This window comes from Oryctolagus cuniculus, chromosome 21 (assembly GCF_964237555.1).
Source record: "Oryctolagus cuniculus chromosome 21, mOryCun1.1, whole genome shotgun sequence".
NCBI lineage: Eukaryota > Metazoa > Chordata > Mammalia > Lagomorpha > Leporidae > Oryctolagus > Oryctolagus cuniculus.
This window is the reverse complement of record NC_091452.1, coordinates 2,934,641-2,956,577: the sequence shown is the minus strand read 5'-3', so window position 1 is coordinate 2,956,577 and position 21,937 is coordinate 2,934,641. Positions and strand designations below refer to the sequence as shown.

The 21,937-nt window shown below is 61.7% G+C and overlaps 1 protein-coding gene across 5 annotated transcripts in view; it reads left to right on the top strand.

Moving 5' to 3' along the window:
- GLT1D1 (glycosyltransferase 1 domain containing 1) overlaps positions 1-20,592 on the top strand; it is a 66,435-nt gene extending 45,843 nt beyond the window's left edge. For all 5 annotated transcript variants that reach the window (XM_070065966.1, XM_070065967.1, XM_051838919.2 and 2 more), the window contains 4 exons: positions 1,699-1,742; positions 2,782-2,902; positions 8,125-8,223; positions 20,064-20,592. In XM_070065966.1, coding sequence (XP_069922067.1) covers positions 1,699-1,742; positions 2,782-2,902; positions 8,125-8,223; positions 20,064-20,225 — 426 coding nt within the window. In that variant the 3' untranslated portion in view covers positions 20,226-20,592. The remainder of the gene's footprint in view (positions 1-1,698; positions 1,743-2,781; positions 2,903-8,124; positions 8,224-20,063) is intronic.
- The last annotated feature ends 1,345 nt before the right edge of the window (positions 20,593-21,937 follow it).

Below are 21,937 nucleotides of genomic sequence, written 5' to 3'. Positions count from 1 at the left end.
TTGAAGAAGTCTGGAATTTTATCTTACAGGTGCACAGATTTGATCATTATTTTTCAGTTATTTTAAAATTGTTACCTTCGCTGATGACACCAGTAGGGAGATTTTGAGAGGCGAGTCGTGGTCTGCTTTGTCCAAGCCTGAACCGGGTGTGCACACACACACACACACCTCGGCTGCGTCCGTCGCCGGCTCGGAGAGGGGGACGCAGCAGAGTGGCAGTCCCCGCCGAGTCGCGGTCACCGTGCAGACCTAGTGACGGCGGCGAGGTTTCCAGCGCTCCCATCTGCAGCCGGGCGGTCACTCTCGGGCGCTGGAGCGGCTGCCCCTCACTGTCAATCCTGGACGTCCGAGCGTGGTGGCGCCGCTGGGGTCGCCTGTACCTGAGTCCGGCGGTAGCTGCGTTTGCAGTGGCGGTGCGTCTGCGGCGCTTGTTCTTGGGTTTCGTCTGCTGCTGGTGTTAAGGTGCTGGTCTTCCTCCCCAGCTCCACACCGAGGCCCGCACACAGCTACCGGCTCAGGGGCTCCGAGTGCTGCCCGGGAGTCGACCCTGGAGCCGTCTCCAGGGCGTCCTCCGTCCGTCTCTGCTGCTTCCCGCCCACTTCCACCTCCACGCGCCTCTGCTTAAGGGCACGTGGCTTGTCTTCCAGGAGCAGAAGCTGATGATGGGGCACGCGAGACTCACAGCACTGCTGCTGATCTTTGCATTAATTCAACAATGTGCACCTGTCTCCAGGGAGGCACTGCGACCAAAGCCAGGCCCCGCCCCCAGCACAGATCCCCTCCAGAGGTGAGGGAGGAGTGGAATCGGATTTGGAGACGGCTGACAGTGACCCAAGGTCGCACGTGGCTTTTAAGAAAGTCGAGGCAGAATTCGAATGCTGGGCGCTTCCCCGTCTAATGTAGTCCCAAGGCGCGCAGCCCTCATCTCTGTCCACTTCCAGGAAGTGTCCTGGGCCCCGAGGGGCTGCTGGGTCCTGAGGCAGCCACTGCCCGTCCCCCCTTCCAGGAGACCCCAGTAGCTCCCTGGACCACGCGTCTACCTCTGCTCTCCATGGGTTTGCCTCTCCCTTCTCTTTCTTGTTCTCCACTCCCCTCCTCTCCTCCCCTCCCCTGCTCTCCTCTCCTCTCCCCTCCCCTCCCCTCCCCTCCCCTCCCCTCTCCGCTCCTCTCCTCCCTTCCCCTCCCTTCCCCTCCCCTCCCCTCCCCTCCCCTCTCCTCCTCTCAGGGATTGCCTGATTTGGGCACACGGCCGCACACGTTCCCCTGTGCGGGACAACGCTCCAGGTTTGCTCCCTCATTGGCTGTGGGGTTGGGGACAGCTCCCTGCTGTAACTGCATCCAGCCCCTTGTCTGGGGTCTGCACTGGCCCCCACAGCACTGGAGGCTTTTGTGGCCAAATCTGCCCACAGCGTGGACGAAGGCATGCTGGCCGCCAGTCCCGCCCACTGTCAGTGCCCCGTGGGTCAAGACCAGGGTTGCTGACGGGCCCTCAGCCCTGCAGCGGGGCCCCGGCAGGTGTGCCCCTGTGGAAGTGACAGGTGGCTGCCACTCGGTTCCTGCTCTTTCTGGCGGTCACCGTCTGGGCTGGCTGCGGGGCCTCGTGCGCCCCGGAGCCGGCTCTGTGGCCCGTGCCTGCCGTGCGCTCGGACTGAGACTCATCCCACGCCTTTGCTCAGGTTCGTCTTCATCTCTTCCCAGGTTGACCCCGTGTTCACCCAGGAAGTGAAGGCCGCCGTGCAGAGGTAAGGGCGGGAAGCCCACCGGGGTTACGCAGAAGAGGGCACTGGGCACCTGGTAGGCAATGCCCGTCCCTGCCTGTGCAGTCCCCGGTGCCGCTCCGGCTCCGACTCCCGTCCCCCAGGCCCCACGCCAGCTGGGCTCCGTCACTCCCCCACCTCCAGGAAACGGACACGCCGCACACACTGGGAGACGCTGGCCTTCCTCGTGGGCCGGGAACGGCCCTGGACGCCAGTTGAGGTCACTTTCACTGCGCCCACTGCTTGGCATTGCGAGGGCTTGGGGGATGCACGGCAGAGCCTCGGGGCATTGGCTGTGGGTCCCCTCAGGCAGGCTGACACCGAGGTTTCCCTGCCACCTGAAGCCGTCTGGGACATCGTCTGAGGGCCTTGGGCTCCTGTCTCTGCCCTCTGTTCCTGGTCTGTGCCCCCCCGCCCGAGATGAGGTGGCCTGGGACTCCATCCATCAAGTTCTGTGTTTTAAGTGGGCCATGAGGATCGGTCTCCAGTTCAGGTCAGGCCCGTGAGGGCCAGCACACAGCAGAGGGGTCAGACAGCACTGCCCTGATCCCTGGCCACACTCAGGGCCCTGGCCACTGCGTGCCTGAACCAGTGTAGCTCGTTCCCTAAAGGGTGACTCTCAAAGCCACGAGTGTGGTAGCCTGGACGGGTGGGGCTGGGGAACAACACCAAAGAGAGGCACTGAGACACCGTGGCAGGCGGCAGGACCCCCGCCACGTGTCCGCCCCGCGTGCTGGGGACCTGGCGCTCACCCTGCGGGCGTCTCCGCCGCGGGGTTTCTGTTGCTCTCCACACGGCCCCGTCTCCATCAGTTCTGAAACCAGGCTGGCTTCCGAGAAACCCCGCACGGGGAGAGGCCAGGGCCGGATCTCTGGGTCTCTCCTGGCTCTGGAGCCGTGTGCATGTCCCTGCAGGGAGGGCTGTGTGGGATCCCCTGGAGCCCTTGTCAGTCACGCGTCCCCTGGGACCCGGCTGTGGCTCCACAGTTGTCACCAGCGCGCCTCCTTGCCCCGTGTCATTGCAGGGCTCCGGGCGTGCGGCTGACCCGGGAGCTGCCGCAGGACGAGCTGCACGCCGCGGCGAGGAACTGCTGTGCCGTGGTGAACAGCTCCGTGTCGGAAGGCATGTCGGCCGCCATCCTCGAGGTAATCCACAGTCCCATGCCTGGCGCCCGCAGTGGGGCATAGCATCGCCCGCACGCTTTTCTCATTCCTGCTGATGTCTTGGTAACTTCGGCGCATCTCAGAGCTAAAACCCACCGAGCGGTTTTTCCTCTGGGGTCGAAGGGACCAAGTTTCAGGCTCTCTTGGGCCCCAAGGGCGTCATTTCTCTTCCCTGGCTAGCCGTTCTGTGGCTGGCCGTTCCGTGGCCGGCTGTCCTGTGGCTGGTCGTCCCGTGGCTGGTCGTCCTGTGGCTGGCTGCCCCGTGGCTGGCTGTTCTGTGGCTGGCCATGCCTGCAGGCTCCAGGGGCTGCTGCTCTGGCTGCCAGGTCTGTGGCAGGAGGCTGGGCGCTGTGAGGGGCTGTGGGGGCCCAAGATGGAAGTGTGTGTGAGACTCCGCTCTGTCCTCTGCATTCTCTATAACCCCGGGCCCTGGGAGACAGATGTGCACGTGGCGGTGGGGGTGGGGGCCGGGGTCATCTCTCCACCTGGCGCTCGCCCTGCCGTGGCCCCGTCCTGGCACAGCCTGTGTCCCGCCCCTGCCGTCCCTGTGCCCTGCAGGTGACGTGGGAAGGCTCTGCCCTGGAGTCCTGGCCACAGCTCCTCTGTGAACAGACACCGTGGACCCCTGTCCCGGCGCCGCGCGCACCTGAGCCGTCTCTGCTCTCTGCCCGATTTTCCTGAGACGGGCGATTGCCAGCCTGCCTTCACTGCACCCCACTCCCTCCTGCGGCCACTGCCAGCTGTGTCCAGCCCAGAAGGGTCTCCCTTGCCCTTGTCTTGTCATTCGTCACCTCCAGGACTCCGAGAGCTCGGTGTGCTCCCGAGGGGCTGGCTTTCGGTACTGGGTTTTTTCAGGCGCTTCACACGCAGACGGCTGCATGCGTAGCGTCACCCCCGGTTCTCCGCACGTGTGTTACACCCTGTAGACGTGGATGTGGCACACGTTCATCAGTGCACACGTGACCACTGCCCATGGACACAGCACCTGTGTTTGTTGGTGAGCGTGGGATCCAGCCTGCTGTAGAAACAGACCTGTTGGCCATCTGCCCAGCCTGTCTAGGGTCTCATTTCGCTTGGCACGTGGGGTTCTTCATTCTGGGTCTGCTGCGATCTGGGCTGTTGTTTCTTTTTTTTTTTTTTAAGATTTATTTTATTTATTTGAAAGAGTTACACAGAGAGAGAAGGGGAGGCAGAGAGACAGAGAGGTCTTCCATCCGCTGGTTCACTCCGCATTTGGCCGCAACGGCCAGAGCTGTGCCTATCTGAAGCCAGGAGCCAGGAGCTTCTTCCAGGGGTCCAGGGGCCCAAGGGCCATCTTCTACTGCTTTCCCAGGCCACAGCAGAGAGCTGGATCAGAAATGGAGCAGCCAGGACTTGAACCAGTGCCCATATGGGATGCCGGCACTGCAGGCAGTGGCTTTACCCGCTGTGCCACAGTGCCGGCCCCAGGCTGTTGTTTCATCAGCAGCATTTGTTCCTTTGGATACCCGCTGAACGTCCTGCATTCAGGACGAAAAGCAGCCTTGGAATCTTAGTGTCCAGAGGGTGCGGTCGGCAAAGCAGGAGAGCCGTCCTCACACAAGCAGCGGGGCTGGAGCCGCTCCGCGGCAGACGCACACCTGCTCCGCTGCTCGCGGGAAGGGGCGGGGCTGGGCGTGCTGGCCACGGCGCTCGCGGCGTTTCCACCGTGGACGGCTTGCGTTCAGACCTCCGCTGCTGCCGAGGAAGCCGGCCGTGAGCAGTTCCGACGGCTGCAATGTTGGTGTCCTGTTCCTTCTGCAAACTCCAGAATAACTCGGGCAAAGGGTTGGGGATGGATCTGATTTGGGAGGCAGGCAAGCGTGTGTTTCATTAGAACTGATTCAGACGACCAGCGCCGTGAGGCCTGGATAAACACATCGCCGTGCAAGGAAGCGGCCTTCTGAGCCACACGGCCCGTGGATGCAGATGAAAATGCCATTTGCTAAAATGCATTTCTTGCTGGTGGACTAAAAAAATCAGCCAGTAGCTAAAGGCGTGGGCAGCAGAGGGACCCGGCTTTGTCACTTGTAGCTTGAGCCGGAATTTAGTTCTGCGCTAATTGCACTAAAAGAACAGGGAGTGAGTTTTCTTTTCTCTGTCTTCTTCTTGGACTGCCCTCTCCACCCTAAAACACTCACTCAGACATGACTGTGCACACACTCGCGCACCCACAGGTGCGCATGGACACAAACACCCGCACAGTCTGTATGCATGCATGCACGTGCAAACACACGTGCAAACACACAAGCACCCATTCCTGTGTGTGCACAGCCACACGCAGCTCTTCAAGTCCAAGTGTTCAGTGCCTGGGAGTCAGGCAGGCTGTGCGTTGAAGCAGAGAGCAAGAAGGAGGTGACCGTTGGCCTCAGAGTCCGGCCTGCAGCCCTAGAGGTTGGGGGACCACAAGAGGGCTTTCCAAAGACAGTGGTGACTGTGCCACTCCGACCTGGGCTGTGTGTGTGCGCACGTGTGTGTACGTGTGTGTACATGTGTACATGCACGTGTGCATGTGTGTATGTGTGTGCACGTGTGTGTGTGTGCACATGTGTGTATGTACACACGTGTGTGACTGCTGCACTTCGCCCTCTTTGCAAAGCTGAGGGCTTTGTGAGCTGCCCTAATTAGGAAGCTGCTGCTGGCGTTCATTGAGGTGTGGAGGTGTGAGGTGGGGGAGGGAGAAGCTGCAGGGCACAGTTAATTTTTTTTGGAGAATTTATTTATTTTGGAAGTCAGAGAGAGAGTGAGTGCCAGATCTTCCATCTGCTAGTTCACTCCCCCAATGTCCATAATGGCCAGTGCTGGACTGGGCTGGAGCCAGGAGCTTCCTCCAGGTCTCCCACGTGGGTGCAGGGGCCCAGGCACTTGAGCCATCTTCCCCTGCTTTCCCAGGCCACAGCAGGGAGCTGGGTCAGAAAAGGAGCAGCCAGGACTGGGACTGGTGCCCGCATGGGAGGGATGCTGGCCGCGCAGGCCGTGGCTTTACCCACTGCGCCACCACGCAGGCCCCTGGGAAGTGGATGATTTTTCAAGGTGCCAGGCTGTCCTCTGCATCAAAGAATTGTACCCCAGTGCTGTCGCCGTCCCCACCGAGCAGCCTTCCCCAGTGGCGCAGGGTCCACGTGTGGGCGTGGACGCCAGGGCCGCGTCCAGAGCAGGTGCGTCACACACAGCAGCAGCGATCGCTCAGCTGGATGCCGCCCGTCAGGCCGCTGGGACCAAAGCCAAGGTCAGCAGCAGGGCCAGGCGGGCGGCCGTCAGCTACGGCGTGCGTCAGAATCACCTGGAAGCTTCCACAGCCGCGGTGCCGGTGCCGGTGGCCCTGCCTGGAAACGCTGGGCTGCTGTTGACTCGGATGAGGCGCTGGCAGCCTTAGCTGCTTGCCGGCTCCGCAGTGGGAATGAGATGCCAGCTGGGTCAGCTCTGCTGGACCGACCGCCGCCCACGCGGGCTCCTTAGGGTGTCTGGGCTGGGGGGGGAGGTCCCTCCCGCCTGAGCAGGGAGGGGTCGGTGTGAACATCAGGCTCGGCCCGGCCTGCTCCCGACCCTGCACTCCTCTTTGTCTGGCACCTGGCTCTGGTGCCGGGTCCTCAGCTTCCATCTCTGACCGTGAGCGCGCGTCTCCCCCGCCGTTCGCCCCAGGGCGGTGCTCTGTGAGCCAGTGCATTGCTGAGACGGCCCCGTTCGTGAAGACGCTGCCTTCCTGGGACGGGGACGCCTCCTCCAGGCAGCCCAGGGAAGCAGATCCACTGGGTGTGGGCAGTGAGCTGCACCGCTGGCTGAGGGGCCAGAGCAGACGGCCTCGGTCCCCCAGCAGCAGGAGCCAGGCAGTCAGAGGGGAGCACGAGGGGCAGGTGCTCCCTCGCCGCTCCTCTGGGATCCCTCAGCTGTTGCCTGGGGCCTGGATTACAGACTCAAAGTGCACTGGAAGACGCCATGGTGGAGCAGCGGAGGCCATGTGGGAAGGCACAGCGCCTTAGTCCCCGCCACTCCACGTGGGAGACCCGGATGGAGTCCCAGGCTCCAGCCCCAGCTAGTGTGGGAATCTGGGGAGTGAACCAGCAGATGGAAAATATGCATCTATCTATTTATATGTGTATCATCCACCCACCCACCCATCCCTCCACCCACCCACCCACCCATCTACCTACCCACCCACCCATCCATCCACCTACCCACCCATCCATCTACCCACCCACCCATCCACCCACCCATCTACCCACCCATCCATCCACCCATCCACCCACCCACCCACCCATCCACCCATCCACCCATCCCTCCACCCATCTATCCACCCATCCATCCACCCACCCACCCACCCACCCATCCACCCATCCCTCCACCCATCTACCCACCCATCCATCCACCCACCCACCCACCCATCCACCCATCCATCCATCTATCCACCTATCCATCCATCTATCCACCTATCCTCTGTCTCTCTCTTTCGATACATACAAACAAGTAAACATTGAAAAGAATCACCTGCAACGGGCTTGCATATTGTAAAAGTCACATGGTTGCTCTGCTGACTTGCAAGTCAGTTCTCTGGACCCGAGCGGGTGACCTGTTGGAGAGGCGCCTGCCATGGATTGGCCCCTGCAGGAGATTCCGCAGGAGGCTGAAGCAGACCTCTCGGAAGGGCTGGGCCAGGCTATGCCTTTCCAGGTTGGGCTTCCCCAGACTGCAGAAGGAGAGCCAGGGAACCCCACCCTCCCAGGCAGGTGGGACCACTTCTCACTGTGGATCCAGGGTGTCTTTGGTGGCTTCCCTGCCAGCTTTTGCTAGGGGGTGGGGGTCCTGTGCTGGCCCCAGACCCTTTGTGAGTCACGGAACCCCAGATCACGTTGCCTGTTCCGTGTGCTGCCAGCCAGACGCACCCAGCGTGTGCCTGTGCTGGAAGGAAGTCCCTGGAGAGGGAACAGGAGCCGGGCGAGACCCGTGCGCACGCCAGGCGGCCGCGGACATCTGCACGAGGGGTTTCCTTGTGACCTCGCAATGGTGACGTCAGATTGTGTGCTGTAGATTTTCTGAGCTCCCCCCAAGCAGCGATGAGAGTTCGTGTGCTCTGAGCACGCAGCGTGGGGGTGGGGCTGCCAGGGCTCGCACTGCCACTTACAGGCTCGACTTGTCCCAGGGGCCCACAGAGTGACCGTCTCCCCCGCCTCCTCTCCCGTCTCCTGCAGGCCATGGATTTGGAAGTCCCGGTGCTGGCCAGGAACATCCCCGGGAACGCCGCCATGGTGAAGCACGGCGTGACGGGGCTGCTGTTTTCGGACCCTCAGGTAAGGAGCGCCGAGCTCCGCCGTGCACCCTGTCTGAATGGCGTCACCGTGTCTGTCGAGTTCCATCTTCTGTCCTGTCGATCACGGCTGTGTCCGTGACCACGGGAACGGCTGTGTCCGTGACCACGGGGACGGCTGCTGGGCTGTGTGACCACGTGACACCTAGCGGGTGTCAGAGGAGGTAGTCCCGCCGCGGGCGTGAGCAGGGCTCTGATTTCTGGGCGCGGGTGCTCCTCAGGTGCCAATTTGTAACTGGACATCCGCTGGCCTTCAGCGTGGCGATCTCACTGGGACCACCGTGGGTCTCCCCAGCTGGAGGTGCAGAAAGGCTGGGCACCTGTGCAGGAGCACCCAGATGCGCCGGTGGGTGCTGGGTCTGGGGTCGGCCTGTGTCTGAAGCCCTGGGTCCCCTGTGCAGGGCGAGCCACCCTGCTGAGCTGCCTGCGTTTCTCAGCCCTGCTTTCCCCGCTGGACGGGGGAGCTGACGGGAGCTCCCGCCTCTGAGCCGCGCGGGGCTCTGGGAGTGGCTGTGTAGCACCTGCAGCGTGTGAGGCTCACGGTCAGGGCTCCGAGGCTTCCTGGTGTTTTGGGAGGGGAAGGCGTGGATGCTGCCTGTGATGTTGGTAGGTGGCAACAAACACAGATCGTAGCTTTTCGCTTTTTTAAGGATTTATTTATTTGAGAGGCAAAATTACAGACAAAGGCGGGGAGAGAGAGAGAGAGAGGTCTTCCATCTGCTGGTTCACTCCCCAAATGTCCACAATGGCCAGGGCCGAGCTGATCCGAGGCCAGGAGCCAGGAGCTTCTTCCAGGTCTCCCACGTGGGTGCAGGGACGCAAGCACTTGGGTCATCCTGCGCTGCTTTCCGAGGTGCGTTAGCAAGGAGCTGGATCAGAAGTGGATCAGCCGGGATATGAACCGGTGCCCATATGGGATGCCAGCACCGCAGGTGGAGGCTTAGCCCACTGCGCCACAGCACCGGCCCCACAGATCTCGGCTGGAAAAGTCAGGTTCTGAGGTGGGCACCGTGGTGCACCAGGTTAGGGCGCCACGTGGGACACCCCTGCCCCACATCAGAGTGCTTGGGACTGAGTCCAACTTCCGCTTCCCAGCCCGCCTCCTGCTGATGCGCACCCCAGAGGCAGCAGGGAGACCCAGATGGAGCTCCAGGCTCCTGGCTCTCGCCTGGCCCAGCCTCGAAGGCTGAGGGCATTTGGGCAGTGAACCAGTGGCACTCTGCCTTCCAAATAAATAAATAGAACTTAAAATCAGCCTCCACTCACAACCACCTTTATTAAGGAACATGGTGCATTGAGGAGTGTAGAAAGAGGTTACTGTAACTCAGAATACTTGAACATTTTCAGTTTAAAAATTTTCTAGTAGATCTCTCTCCTCCTCTCCTCCTCTTCCTCCTCCTTCCCCCTCCCCCCCCATCTCTGTCTTTCAAGTAAATACGCTCTTAAACTCCCGTCGTGGACGTCAAGTTGAAGGTCTGGTGTCAGCAGCACCGGTGGACGCCTGGGCAGCCTGGCTGGCCGAGGGCGGCCGAGTCGGGCTCTGATGCAGTTCCGGTGCCTCTGCTTCCTGCCGTGGTTCCTGGCAGCCCAGCCGCCAGGGTGTGACGAGCTCTCTGTGCCCTGAGCCGAGGCCTTTGCTCCCAATGATGGCTTTGCGGCTTTGTACTGTGTTCCGAGTCTCTGGGGAGCGAGCACAGCCGTGCTTGAGGTCGGAGAATGTCGTGTGCTCCTGGCAGAGTGACTGCCTCCTTCCTCGCCGTGCCCCGGAGTGCAGCATGCGTGCACCTTGTAGCTCGGTGCCAGGGCACTCGGACGTCTGAGCCAAGGATGCATTGGGCAGGACCGGGGATGGATGTGGGTCAGCCACGCTGATGGCAGGGAGCTGCACCTGTTCCTTCCGGTGTTGGGAGCCGCCCCCCTGTCTCGGACGTGCTCACGCCATCTCTGCTGCTGCCTGGCTTCTTGTGAGCCCTGACGTCCAGCACGGTCCTCGCGTCCTGGTGTCCTGGGCAGAGGCTGCGCTTGCTCTTACCCCAAAAGCCTGGGGCAGCCCGGATGAGGCGCAGCCCCACTCTGCTCTCGTCAGCCTCATGTGGGGCGATGCCTGCTGCTTTAAAATCAAGCGGGCACTTTCCGTATGTAAGGGACGATGGCTGTATCGATCCTGACCGAGAAACCCAGGGGACACAAGCCCCGGCGGCTGCCAGAGCTGTCAAGATTACTTCTCCCCGAGCCCGTGTCGTGGTCTAGCTGCTTCAGCCACTGCCTGCAACACTGGCAGCCCATATGGGCACCAGTCTGTGTCCCAGCGCTCCACTCCAATCCAGCTCCCTGCTACGGCCTGGGAGAGCAGTGGAAGATGGCCAAGTCCCTGGGCCCCTGCACCCACCTGGGAGACCTGGCGGAAGCTTCTGGCTCCTGGCTTTGGCCTGATCCAGCTCTGGCCATTGTGGCCACTTGGGGAGTGAATCAGCAAATAGATTTCTCTCTCTCTCTCTCTGTAATCTGCCTTTCAAATAAAAAAATAAACATTTTTAAAAATTACTTCTGCATTTGCCATCAAACAGGCATTGGAGTGGCTTTTCCCTTCCTGGGGAGGAGTGTGCACACCAGGGCCCGGCCCGCACAGCCGCATGCACACAGGTGGGCGCCTGGCGTTAGCAGCTCTGCTCCAGCTGCTGTTCCCAGCAGGGGCTATAAAGAGGCATGGCACAACAACACCGTGGCACAGCGCTCCGAGGTCATCAGTTGCCCAGCGCAGGAGGTCGCACGTTCAGTGCCCCGTATGCATGAAGGGCAGAGTTGGCTGTCGCATGTCACCCCATGGCCTCTTTGTTTTCTGCACTTTTTTTTAAAGTTCTTTTCCTTAAGATTTATTTACTTATTTGAAAGGCAGAGTTACAGAGAAGCAGAGGTGGAGAGAGAGAGAGAGAGAGAGAGAGAGAGAGAGAGAGAGAGAAGTCTTCCATCTGTTGGTTCACTCCCCAGAGGGCTGCAACAGCCAGAGCTGCCCTGATCTGAAGCCAGGAGCCAGGAGCCAGGAGCTTCTTCCTGGTCTCCCATGCAGGTGCGGGGGCCCAAGGACTTGGGCCATCTTCTACTGCTTTCCCAGGCCACAGCAAAGAGCTGGATCAGAAGAGGAGCAGCCAGGACTTGAACCAGCACCCATATGGGATGCTAGCGCTGCAGGCAGTGGCTTTACCCACTTCACCAGAGTGCCGTGCTCAGTTTTTTGCACCTTTTATAAAACTGCTCGGATCCGGGTTCCCTGGAGACGTGGAGCCAACAGGCCCGCAGCAAGGAGCCGCACTGCAGCCTGGGCTCCAGCAGCCGCTCCGTCCACCTTCTGCCGGCTGGAGGCCCAAGGAGGCCAGGAGTTGGTTCAGTCCAGGACCAAAGGCTCCAGCAGCCTTGGGCAGGGGACGGTGAGACTTGCTGAGGGGGTCTCCTGTGCTGGGTCCCCTGAGCCTAGCACCGGGATCTCTCAGAAACGCCTTCACAGATGCACAGGAATAAAGGTTACCAGCCTTTGGCGTCCGCACAGCCGGCCACCACAACAGGCGGAACCAGCCACTCGGAGGAAGCTGGCAGAGGGAGCAGAAACGAAAGCCCAGTGTGTGCCCAGCTTGGGCGTGTCAGGCAGTGTCTGCGGTCACCAGGGTCCCGGCCCCGCCTGCCCATCCCGGCCGTGTGTGCAGGCCAAGTACGTGGTGCCTTTGAGGGTGGGGTGGGCTGCATGTGTGTGGGGGTGCCATGGGGCCATTGTGTGTCTTGGCCTCTGGGCTCTCGGGGCAGGGTTTGTGTGCCAGCACGGTGGTCCCTAGACACCTCTGTACCCACCCACATCTCACCTGAGAAAGGGAGAGATCCCGGCCAGCAGGGGCCAGGGCTTCGGGGAGGGCAGGTGACAAAGTGCGGTGGGGACAGAGAGCAGGAAGCCTGGCCTGGGTGGTTCCAGGAGGTGGGAGACCTCAATGGAGACCCACGGCCCCCACCCCAATGAGGTGGCTTCAGGGAAGGCCATGGAGTTGAATACAGGAGTCTCTCTCTCTCTTTTTTTTTTTAAAAAGAGATTTATTTATTTATTTGAGAAGCAGAGAGAGAGAGGGTCTTCCATCTGCTGGTTCACTCCCCAGATGGTCACTACAGCTGGAGCTGTGCAATCCAAAGCCAGGAGCCAGGAGCTTCTTCTGGGTCTCCCACGTGGGTGCAGGGTCCCAAGGACTTGGCCATCTTCTGCTGCTTTCCCAGGCCACAGCAGAGAGCTGGATTGGAAGTGGAGCAGCCAGGACTCGAACCGGCATCCATATGGGATGCTGGACCTGAAGGCCCTGGCTGTAGCACACTACACCACAGGGCCGGGCCCTCATTTTAAATTTTTTTTTTTTTAAACAACAACAGAAAGGGATCGTTGACCGTGTTCAGTGGTGGGGGGTGGTAGTGGTGGTGGTGCAGAGGAGTCTCTGTTTCCGGTCCCTGCACCCTGGAAGACTTGTGCTGGGCTGAGCTTTGCAAGGCTCCGGCTGTGGGTTCTGTTTCTACAGCAATCCTGGTATTCCTCTTTTTAAGAAGAAAAGAGCGGAGCTGTTTTTGTAGGAATTTTAGAGCCTTGAAATTTAAACCCATTTGACATGTAATAGAAACCGTGAATGCGAATTCTCGCAGGTGGAGCCTGCACTGGGGTCCTGGCTCGTTTTGCCGGGAGGCTCTGTCTGTGCTCCAGCAGCGGGAGAGCACTCGGCGCGCGCTGGCGATGCGTGTAGCTGGGGCACGCGTGTTCCCGCCTCCGTCCTCTGAGTTCTGCCTCATTTTCATCTCCTTAATTCCTTTCTCTTTGAGTGGTCACGGCTTTCACAGTCAGCTGGTGGGTTCAGGCTTGCAAAAAAGAGGTGCGCTGGGAAAATTGCCGCCTCCGCACTTTTGGGGAGCAGGGCTTAGATCTAGAATTTTCTGCCGGACTCTGAGCAGCCTTGCATGCATGGAGAGTTCGGTGCAGCGCGGCCTCACTCTCACTTTGTGCTGGGGTCACTCCAGCTGGCAGATCCCCCCACTGCGTGGCAGCCAGGGAACCCCCATCTCACCCCCGTCCAGATCATGTTCCCCAGGCTGCAGCCAGGGCCTGGGACTCTGTCTGGGCCTCCTGTGTGGGCGGCAGGGGCCCAAGCAGTTGGGCCGGCATTTGCTGCCTTCCCAGGTGCATGAGCCGGGAGCAGATGGGAGTTGGAGCAGCTGGGACTTGAACTGGGGCTCTGATAGAGGATGCCAGCCGTGGCCCAGCCTGTGCAGCAGGCCACCCCCTACTAGCAACAGGCAACATTCCCATCAATAATCTTTTATTGAACTCGCCCCATCCAGACGTGTGCCGTCCTAAGCTGTCATTTTATACAGCGTTATTAATGAGGCAAGGCACCATTCTGTGCACACGGAGCCCCTGACACCCGGCGTGTGCTTTGTGCTCTGAGCATATCTCAGTCTGGAGATGAAATGTCTATCAGGGGCGTTGCTATGGCGCAGTGGGTTGTCTCCGCCTGCGGCCAGCATCCCACATGGGCGCCGGTTCTAGTCCTGGCTGCTCCTCTTCCTATCCAGCTCTTTGCTATGGCCTGGGAAAGCAGTGGAAGATGACCGAAATGCTTGGGCCCCTGCACCCATGTGGGAGACCTGGAAGAAGCTCCTGGCTCCTGGCTTCAGATCGGCACAGCTCCAGCTGTTGCGGCCATCTGGGGAGTGAACCAGCAGATGGAAGACCTCTCTCTGTCTCTCCCTCTCACTGTCTTTAACTCTGCCTCTCAAATTAATAAATAAATCTTTTAAAAAATGTTTATCAAGGCACAGCGGGCCACCACTATGCACGAATTCTGCACCCACAGATCTGGCTAACCTCGGATCGAAACTCTTTGTTTGCGTGTGCTGGGAGCGTCCAGGCTCCATGGTCCCCGTTCATGGCGATGTACACGGCAGTGCCTGCAGTGAAGCGTGGGGGTGCCCAGCTGTGCCGCGGTGTCTGTGGGAGTAAGTGCGTGGTGCTACGCAGTCTCCACACCGTCTCACCTTCAGCCATGCAGCATGGGGGCGGGTCCCTGCCCTTGTTCCCACGAGGTCCACGCAGGGCACAGTGGGAGACGTGGACGCACATGTCCACGTTGCTCCAGGAACACTTCAAGGCTTTGGAAAGCTGAGGGTCTCAGGCTTAACATTTACATTGAGATCAGTGAGATGTCAAGGACCAATGTGCAGTCAGGGTGGCCCCCAGGGGGGTCCTTGGGCAGGATGGCTGGGTACAGGCTCTGCCCACAGCCCCGGAGGGTAGTCCCAGGTCCCCCTCTGTGGCTGGGCACCCGGCCTAGTAACCATGGTGCCCTCAGCAGGCCATGGCTGTGGTCCAGGGGGCAGGTCACACGCTCGGGTCAGAGAGGCTGCTCTCCCTTCCTCTCTCCCTCCCTCCTTCCCTCCTTCCCTCCTTCCCGGTTCTGGGAGCAGAGGTGGCACCTGTGTGGGCACGGCCCTCTCCAGTGGTCCTTCTGTGTCCTCCTGTGGGTCCTGCCGTGGCCGACCTGGGCCTGGGCCTGGGCACCGTGTTAGCAAACCCTGGACCTGGATCGCCAGGCATGGTCCCACACATGGAGTGTGTGCTTAGCAAGCACTGGCCGATGCCCGGGGTCCCAGCTGGACTGTCTTGCCAGGCTCTTGGCCCAAGACTGCCCTCCCCGTTAGAAGCATTGAAGAGCACCTTGCACGGTGTGCAGCCGTCGCCTCCACCCAGTCAGGAGCACGGCGGACGCCCTCGGCTCTGCTCTCGCCGAATGCCTTCTTTGGCTCTGGTGCGCGCACCCCACTGCTGAGACTCAGGAGGGGTCCCCGCGCCTCCTGTGGGTCTCTGGGTCTCAGGTCAGGACTGGCCCTGTTTGGAAGCTGCTCAGGCGTTGTCTTGGGGGGGGGCTGGGGCCCGGCCCCTCCCTGGGTCGGTGTGAGCCACAGGGTCCATGCAGATGCCTTGGTGCTCAGGCTCAGACCCCCGCCCCCCAGCCTGGGGAGGCCCTGTCCACACCCAGCTGCCGCCACTCCGACAAGGGCGGCCTCCCTCGCCCCAGCGTCTTCTCCGGCTCTGCAGCCAGCGTTCGGCAAGGACACGGCTGCTCTACTGGGGTCATTGCCAGACCCACCCGCGTGGTGTCTCCTACTCAGCGACCAGCTGCAGCTGCCGTGGGTGTTTCAGGTGAGCCCCGGGTGCGGAGGAGGTGCGGGCACCAGCCCTCCCGCGTCGAGTACTGCGGCTGGGACCTGAGAACGCGGTGGACGCTCTGTGCCGACCATCCCGAGAACTTCCGCCTGTCCCTTGGAGTCACGGGGACAGCCAAGGACATGTGCCGACGGTCGGGGCGCTGTCGTGGCTGCGTAGACACACAGACACGCACATGCACACAAACGCGCACGCATGCACATCGGAGCGCCTGGTTGGAGTCCCGGCTCCACTTGCAGTTCCAGCTTCCTGTTAATGCACACCTGGGGGCCCGCAGGTGTTGGCGTAGGCCCCTGTCTCTCAGGTTAGAGACCCAGATGCAGTTCCAGGCTCCTGGCTTCGGCGGGCTCAGCTCTGGCTGTGGGGGATGTTTGGGGAGTGAAGCAGTGGGCGGAGGATCCCTCTTTGTCTCTGCCTTTCAAGTCAACTGAAAAGAGTGAGTAAAGATCTGTGCTGGGTTCAGTAACCTTGGAAACCAGGCAGGCACGCGGGCTTTGAGCTGGTGACCCCAGACTCACCGGGGGTGACGTGGAGAACACACACGCTCGACCCCTCCGCAGCCCCCCACCACTTGGGGCCGGGCTTTGGGAGTGGGCTTGTGTCACATGTGTGCGTGTCACAAGCCCCGGGAGAGACTCTTGCAGCCGGGTTTGAGAACCGAAGCCAACTCCAGGGGCCCCGCCAGAGCCGGGACCACAGCAGCATCTGCCGGTCTCAGGAGACCGCGGCACCGTCTCCTGTCAATCAGCTGGAGGCCGCTTCCGGTAATTCCTGTCTGAAGCCAGGCACCCAGAGTTCTCACGTGATTGACGGGAAGGTGGGACCTGACCCCCGCGAGGTCTCTCGTCCTGTGGTGCACCCAGAGCAGGCGTTTCCCACACGGCAGCCCCGCGTGGCCCTGCAGAGCCCCAGGGGTGGCCATGGCTCCCCGATGTGCGCTCCCGGGCTGTGAGGCGGCAGCACCCCGAGAGTGCCCGTGACACGGGTCTCTGCGGCTGACCTGTAAAGTCATACACGCGGCCTCACTTTCTCCCCCGCGGCCCTGGCAAAGCCACAGCTGGAAAGGATTCGTGGGAGAGGTTCCCACCAGCAGGTGCCACAGCCAGGGAAGGAGGAGCCCCCTGAGGACGCCCGGCTGCCGGCTGAACAGTTAAAACCCTGCCGTTTGTGCACTCGCATCGGGGCTTTGCAAGGGGTCGCCCGCGCCCGGCGTGTGCCTCCGCGGCCTCAGAGCGGTCTGGTTCGCTTGCGGGGCCTGAGGCTTGAACTGCTTGCTCATATTGACGAGGCGCATTTGTGCACAGATATCCAGAATTTAGGCTGAAATTTTAAATAAATGACAGGAATCGCCATGCCACACCTAGGCCTGCATCTGCCACCTCCCCCTCCACCTGCTGGGCCCTTGCGGGTCAGGGGTGGGGTTTCCTGGGCCGATTTCGAGCAGCGTCCAGACCGTAAGAGAATTTTTTTTTTAAGATTTATTTATTTATTTGAATGAGTTACAGAGAGAGAGGAGGAGAGAGGGAGGGAGGGAGAGAGAGGTCTTCCATCTGATGGTTCATTCCCCAGTTGGCCACAACAGCTGTAGCTATGCCGATCCGAAGCCAGGAGCCAGGAGCTTCTCCTGGGTCCCCCATGTGGGTGCAGGGGCCCAAGGCCCTGGGCCATCTTCTACTGCTTTCCCAGGCCACAGCAGGGAGCTGGATCAGAAGAGGAGCAGCCGGGACTCAAACCAGCGCCCATATGCAGGGGGCAGTTTTACCCACTATGCCACAGCGCCAGCTCCAACAGTTTTTTCTTAAGAGATGAGCTTGGGTGCTTGGTTCTTTTCTTTGTTCTCGTCTGTGCCCTTCATAGCTGTGTGATCTGATCTGTGGGTGATTTTCCACAGTCGATTGTTGCGTAGTTCAAGGTCCTTGGGGACCCTCGCCTCCGCCAGTGCACGTTTCACTCACAGCTGGCTCTGGGGGCTGTGGGGCTGTGGCCGGAAGGAGAAGGACCCGTCTGCACCTGTCTCATGGGACTCTCGCTGGGACTCAGGCTGCATCATTCTTCGTGGTGTCTGATACGGTGTCGCCTGTCCACACGCAGACGAGCCTGGGGCCGTGTGTCAGGGGGCATCTCTGGCTCTGTGGGCATCTCGGCCCTGCCTGAGGCGGGAGCAAGTGTGCCGCACAACCTGGCCGGCGTCAGGGGCGAAGGCGGCAGCCTCTCCCAGGGTCCTCTCCTTAGCCCCCTACCCCTGCCATGGGGGCAGTCGCTGGCAGAACAGCGCAGGGCCCCAGCCTCAGTGCCGCCGTCAGCTTGGATCTAAAGGAAGCGCCCAATGGGGGCCGGCGTTGTGGCACGGCCGGTGAAGCCACCTCCTGGGACACCAGCATCCCACACGGGATCACCAGCGCTGGGCCCGGCTGCTCCACTTCCAGCTCCCTGCTAAGGCGCCTGGGAAGGCGTGGAGACCTGGCTCTGGGCTTTGGGCTGGCCATTTGGGGAGTGAACCCGCGGATGGACGATCTCTCTCCCTCTGTCTCCCTCTCTGTCACTCTGCCTTTCAAATACATATATTTTAAAAAGCCCTCCTGCTGGGTGTCCCCCAGTTCTGTGGCTGGAGAAGCAGGCACGGCCGCCCACCTCGAGTGCATGGCTCCAGCAGGTGGGCGTCTCCTCCTGGCCCAGCGAGACCTGGCTTGCTTTATTAAAGTCTGTGGTTTTTGTTCCTTCCTCTATGCAGAAGGAGGGAAAAAGGGTATCCCATCACAACCCGCTCCCGGACACTGCTGTGCAGGGTTTTGTGTGACACAGCCGCGTGTTCCGTACAAGTGACCAGCAGGGGCTTGGCCTTCAGCCGCACTCCCTGTGTCACATAAACCCTGGCGCCGAGCAGTGTCGCAAAGCCAGGCCCGGGACTTCCCGTGGGGATGTCGCCCTGCAGAGAGGCGGGAACTGGCGTGTTGCCTGTTTAGTATGGAAGACACTGTTTCACTGTAAGGTGTGCGCACGATACACAGAACGATAATTCTACTCGGTCGTGAGCACTGGCGCTCCTGTCGCTGGCTGTAAAGGCATCCAACCTTTACTTACGGTCGCTCTGGGAGTGCGGGGCGGCTCCCAGTGTGGGCCTCGGGCACTGCTGCCTTCGTGGGGCTCCCGTGGCTGAGGGGGAACCACAGCGGTAGAGCGGACAGCCGTGGGCCGGCCGGCTCTGCCCCAAGTCGTCATCTGCAGGCACTCAGTTCATCTCAGCCCGCCGCGGGCACAGGCCATCACCGTTCACAGGAAGGAACTGGGATTGACCCCAGGCCACTCCCAGCGAGGCAGGAGTCTGAGCCGGCACCCGGGCCTCCCGGCTCCGCAGCGCTGCTCGGGGCATAGGCGCAAACGTAATGAATATCCATCCGTGCCCCCGCCTCTCCCCGGATTCTCCTCAACAGCCCAAAGCTCTCCCGTTTTGCTAATTAGGAAGGGTCTTGTATCAGAAACCAGCCAGCCGGAGCACCTCGCGACCGCGCTGTGCCTGCGAGCGTCAGTAAGCAATGAGCTTACGCAGATACACGGTCCGGAGCCCGGCCGCAGGAGCTGGGGAGAGGCGGGGGCATGCGGCGCCCGCTGGTGGGGTGCCAGGACGGGAGACCGCTCTCCTGGATCCTCACAGCTGAGCCGCGTTGCGTAGGGGGATTCGAACCCAGGTCTCCCATGGCGGCCAGATGCCGCCCATCGGCACAGCAGTGGGCCGGGGGCAGGTGCTGTGGTGCAGTGTGTGGGGCCCAGATTCTGGGGTGAGGCCCAGCTCACATGTTGGGGGACACTCAGAGAACAGGGAGAGGGCATGGCTCCCGAGAAACCACATAGAAACGCGGCAGCAGGCTCTGTGGGTCTGCGGAATGCCAGGGAGGGCTGCGCGGTGGCTCCTCATCACGGATGTTCACCCCAGCACGCGTGTGTGTGAGCGTATGTGTCTGTACAGATGTGCTCATACGTGTGCATGTGTGTTATGCACGTGTGCATGTATCCACTCGTGCGTGTGCGTGCATGTGTTCGTGTGTGTATGAGTGCCTGCACATGTATGTGTACATGCCTGTGCATGTGTGTTTATGTGTGTATGTAGCACACGTAAGTGTCAGTTCTCACTGAGTCCCGATGCTGTGTTAACTCCCATTCTTCCTCAAAGCCGTCTTCTCCAGGGTCAGGGAGGCGGACAGGGGCGAGGCCAGGAGCCCCTGGGGGCCGGGAGGTGGACAGGGTGAGGCCAGGAGCCCCCCAGGGGCCAGGAGGTGGACAGAGCGAGGCCAGGAGCCCCCCGGGGGTCGGGAGGCGGACGGGGCGAGGCCAGGAGCCCCCCAGGGGCCGGGAGGCGGAGGGGGCGAGGCCAGGAGCGCCCCGGGGGCTGGGAGGCAGACAGGGCGAGGCCAGGAGCCCCCCGGGGGCCAGGAGGCAGATGGGGTGAGGCCAGGAGCCCCCCAGGGGCCGGGAGGTGGATGGGGCGAGGCCAGGAGCCCCCCAGGGGCGGGGGCTTTTAGATGCGTTTGCAAAATCCTCTTCCCCAGTCCCCACCGTCGCTGCTTTTGCATGTCCTTTACTTGCAGGAGTTTGTTCGGTTGGCCAAGAGACTGATCCGTGATCCCGCGCTGGAACGGGAACTCGTGGCCAACGGGAAGGAGTACGTGCGGCTCAGTCACTCGTGGCAGGTGGAGCGAGACGTGTACCGTGACCTCATCGGGAAGCTGAAGGGGGGCAGCGAGGACTGAGCATGCAGCCCTGCTCCCGTCACCGGCCCCAGACGCCTGGGCAGACCGGGCGGCCGGCGCCAGGCCAGTCCACGCCAAGCCCGTCTCCTGCCACTCACGGAGTCCCCGGGACGCCACGCCCACCCCAGAGCTCTCTGCTTGGATTCCACCCGTGGTACCCGCTGCCCAGACCTGGTGCAGGTGCGCCAGCTGGCTGAACCCAGAGGGAAAGGGGCGTGGGGGGGTAGATGATCTGCGAGGACTGTTGTGTGGACAAGAGGCTCATTCTCGGGCCATGCCAGTGCAGACCGGCCGTGCCGGGTTCTGAGAAGGAGGGAGACGCCCATCATTGCCAGTTCAAAAAGCAAAACAAGAATCAGGAGTGGCAGCTGTTGGCGTTCTTGCTGGGACTGCGGGTGCTGATCACAGCAGCGTGTGTCTGGGTCCCACGTGGACCCTCCTGCCCTGCCGGGTGCGTGGCCAGCATGAGGTTGGGGCTGGAGCTGGGGCCAGAGCGGTGGGCGTGGACCGTCCTGCCCTGCCGGGTGCGTGGCCAGCATGAGGTTGGGGCTGGAGTGGGGGCCGGAGTGGTGGGCGTGGACCGTCCTGCCCTGCCTGCCGGGTGCGTGGCCAGCACGAGGTTGGGGCTGGAGTGGGGACCGGAGCGGTGGGTGTGGACCGTCCTGCCCTGCCTGCCGGGTGCGTGGCCAGCACGAGGTTGGGGCTGGAGTGGGGACCGGAGCGGTGGGCGTGGACCGTCCTGCCCTGCTGGGTGCGGGGCCAGCACGAGGTTGGGGCTGGAGCGGGGGCCGGAGCAGTGGGCACGGCAGAGACTCCTGTCAGGGGGTTGCTGTCCAGGGGCTTCTTTGCAGAGAGCAAACCCCTACACACTGGAGTCGCCCTCGTCACAGAGGTGGGACCACGAGCCAGTGGCTTCCGGCCCCGGGCCTTCCCAGGATAAAGGCCGCCCTGGGCTGCAGGCCACGGCTGTGCCTCTGGGGGCTGCAGAGGCGCTCCTGGTGAACGGGACGCGGGCGGGGTAGTCAGCCAGGACTGACACATCTCCATCTGCTCCGAGCTATTTTAGTGATGGTGCTACAACCTCCCTCTTCCTGCAGACCCATGCGTGGTCCTTAAACTCCCAGACGTAGGGCCATGTATTCCTGTTCTGCCGGCACAAAAGCCTTCTCCCAGGAGAGGAACGTGAGAACCAAGGTAGCCCTGCCTTTCTGGGCGGTGCCCTTGGCCGTGGCCGTGACCCAGGCCAGCTCTGTCTCCTTCAGCGCCGCAGATTTCATTTCCCCGCCTGACTTGGTTGGAGATGTGCTAACAGTGTCCCTGCATCGGAGGGCGCAGCACCTGGCCTCACGAGCCGGAGGCCGGCCCTGGCGGTGCTGCCGGGTTCCCGACTCGGAGCTTGGTGCCGATGCCTGGACAAACTGCAGGAGCCTGAAATCTGCAAGGCCGTTCTCGCCCGTCTGCTCCCAGGGGCTCCGAGCTGGCCGGGACAGCTCTCACGCGGGAGGTGGCTGCACACACCACTGCAGGGCCGGTCTGTCAATCACTGCGGGGCTGATTGAAGTCCCACTGTGCCAGGCGTGCGCTGGGCACGGAGGACCTGGAACCCCACCCAGCACCCAAGGCCCTGAAGGTTAAGGAAGCCCCCAGCTCTGTGCTCTAGAGACGGCCCCTGCACGGGGCTCCAGCGCCCCATACTTGCCTATGACAAGCCA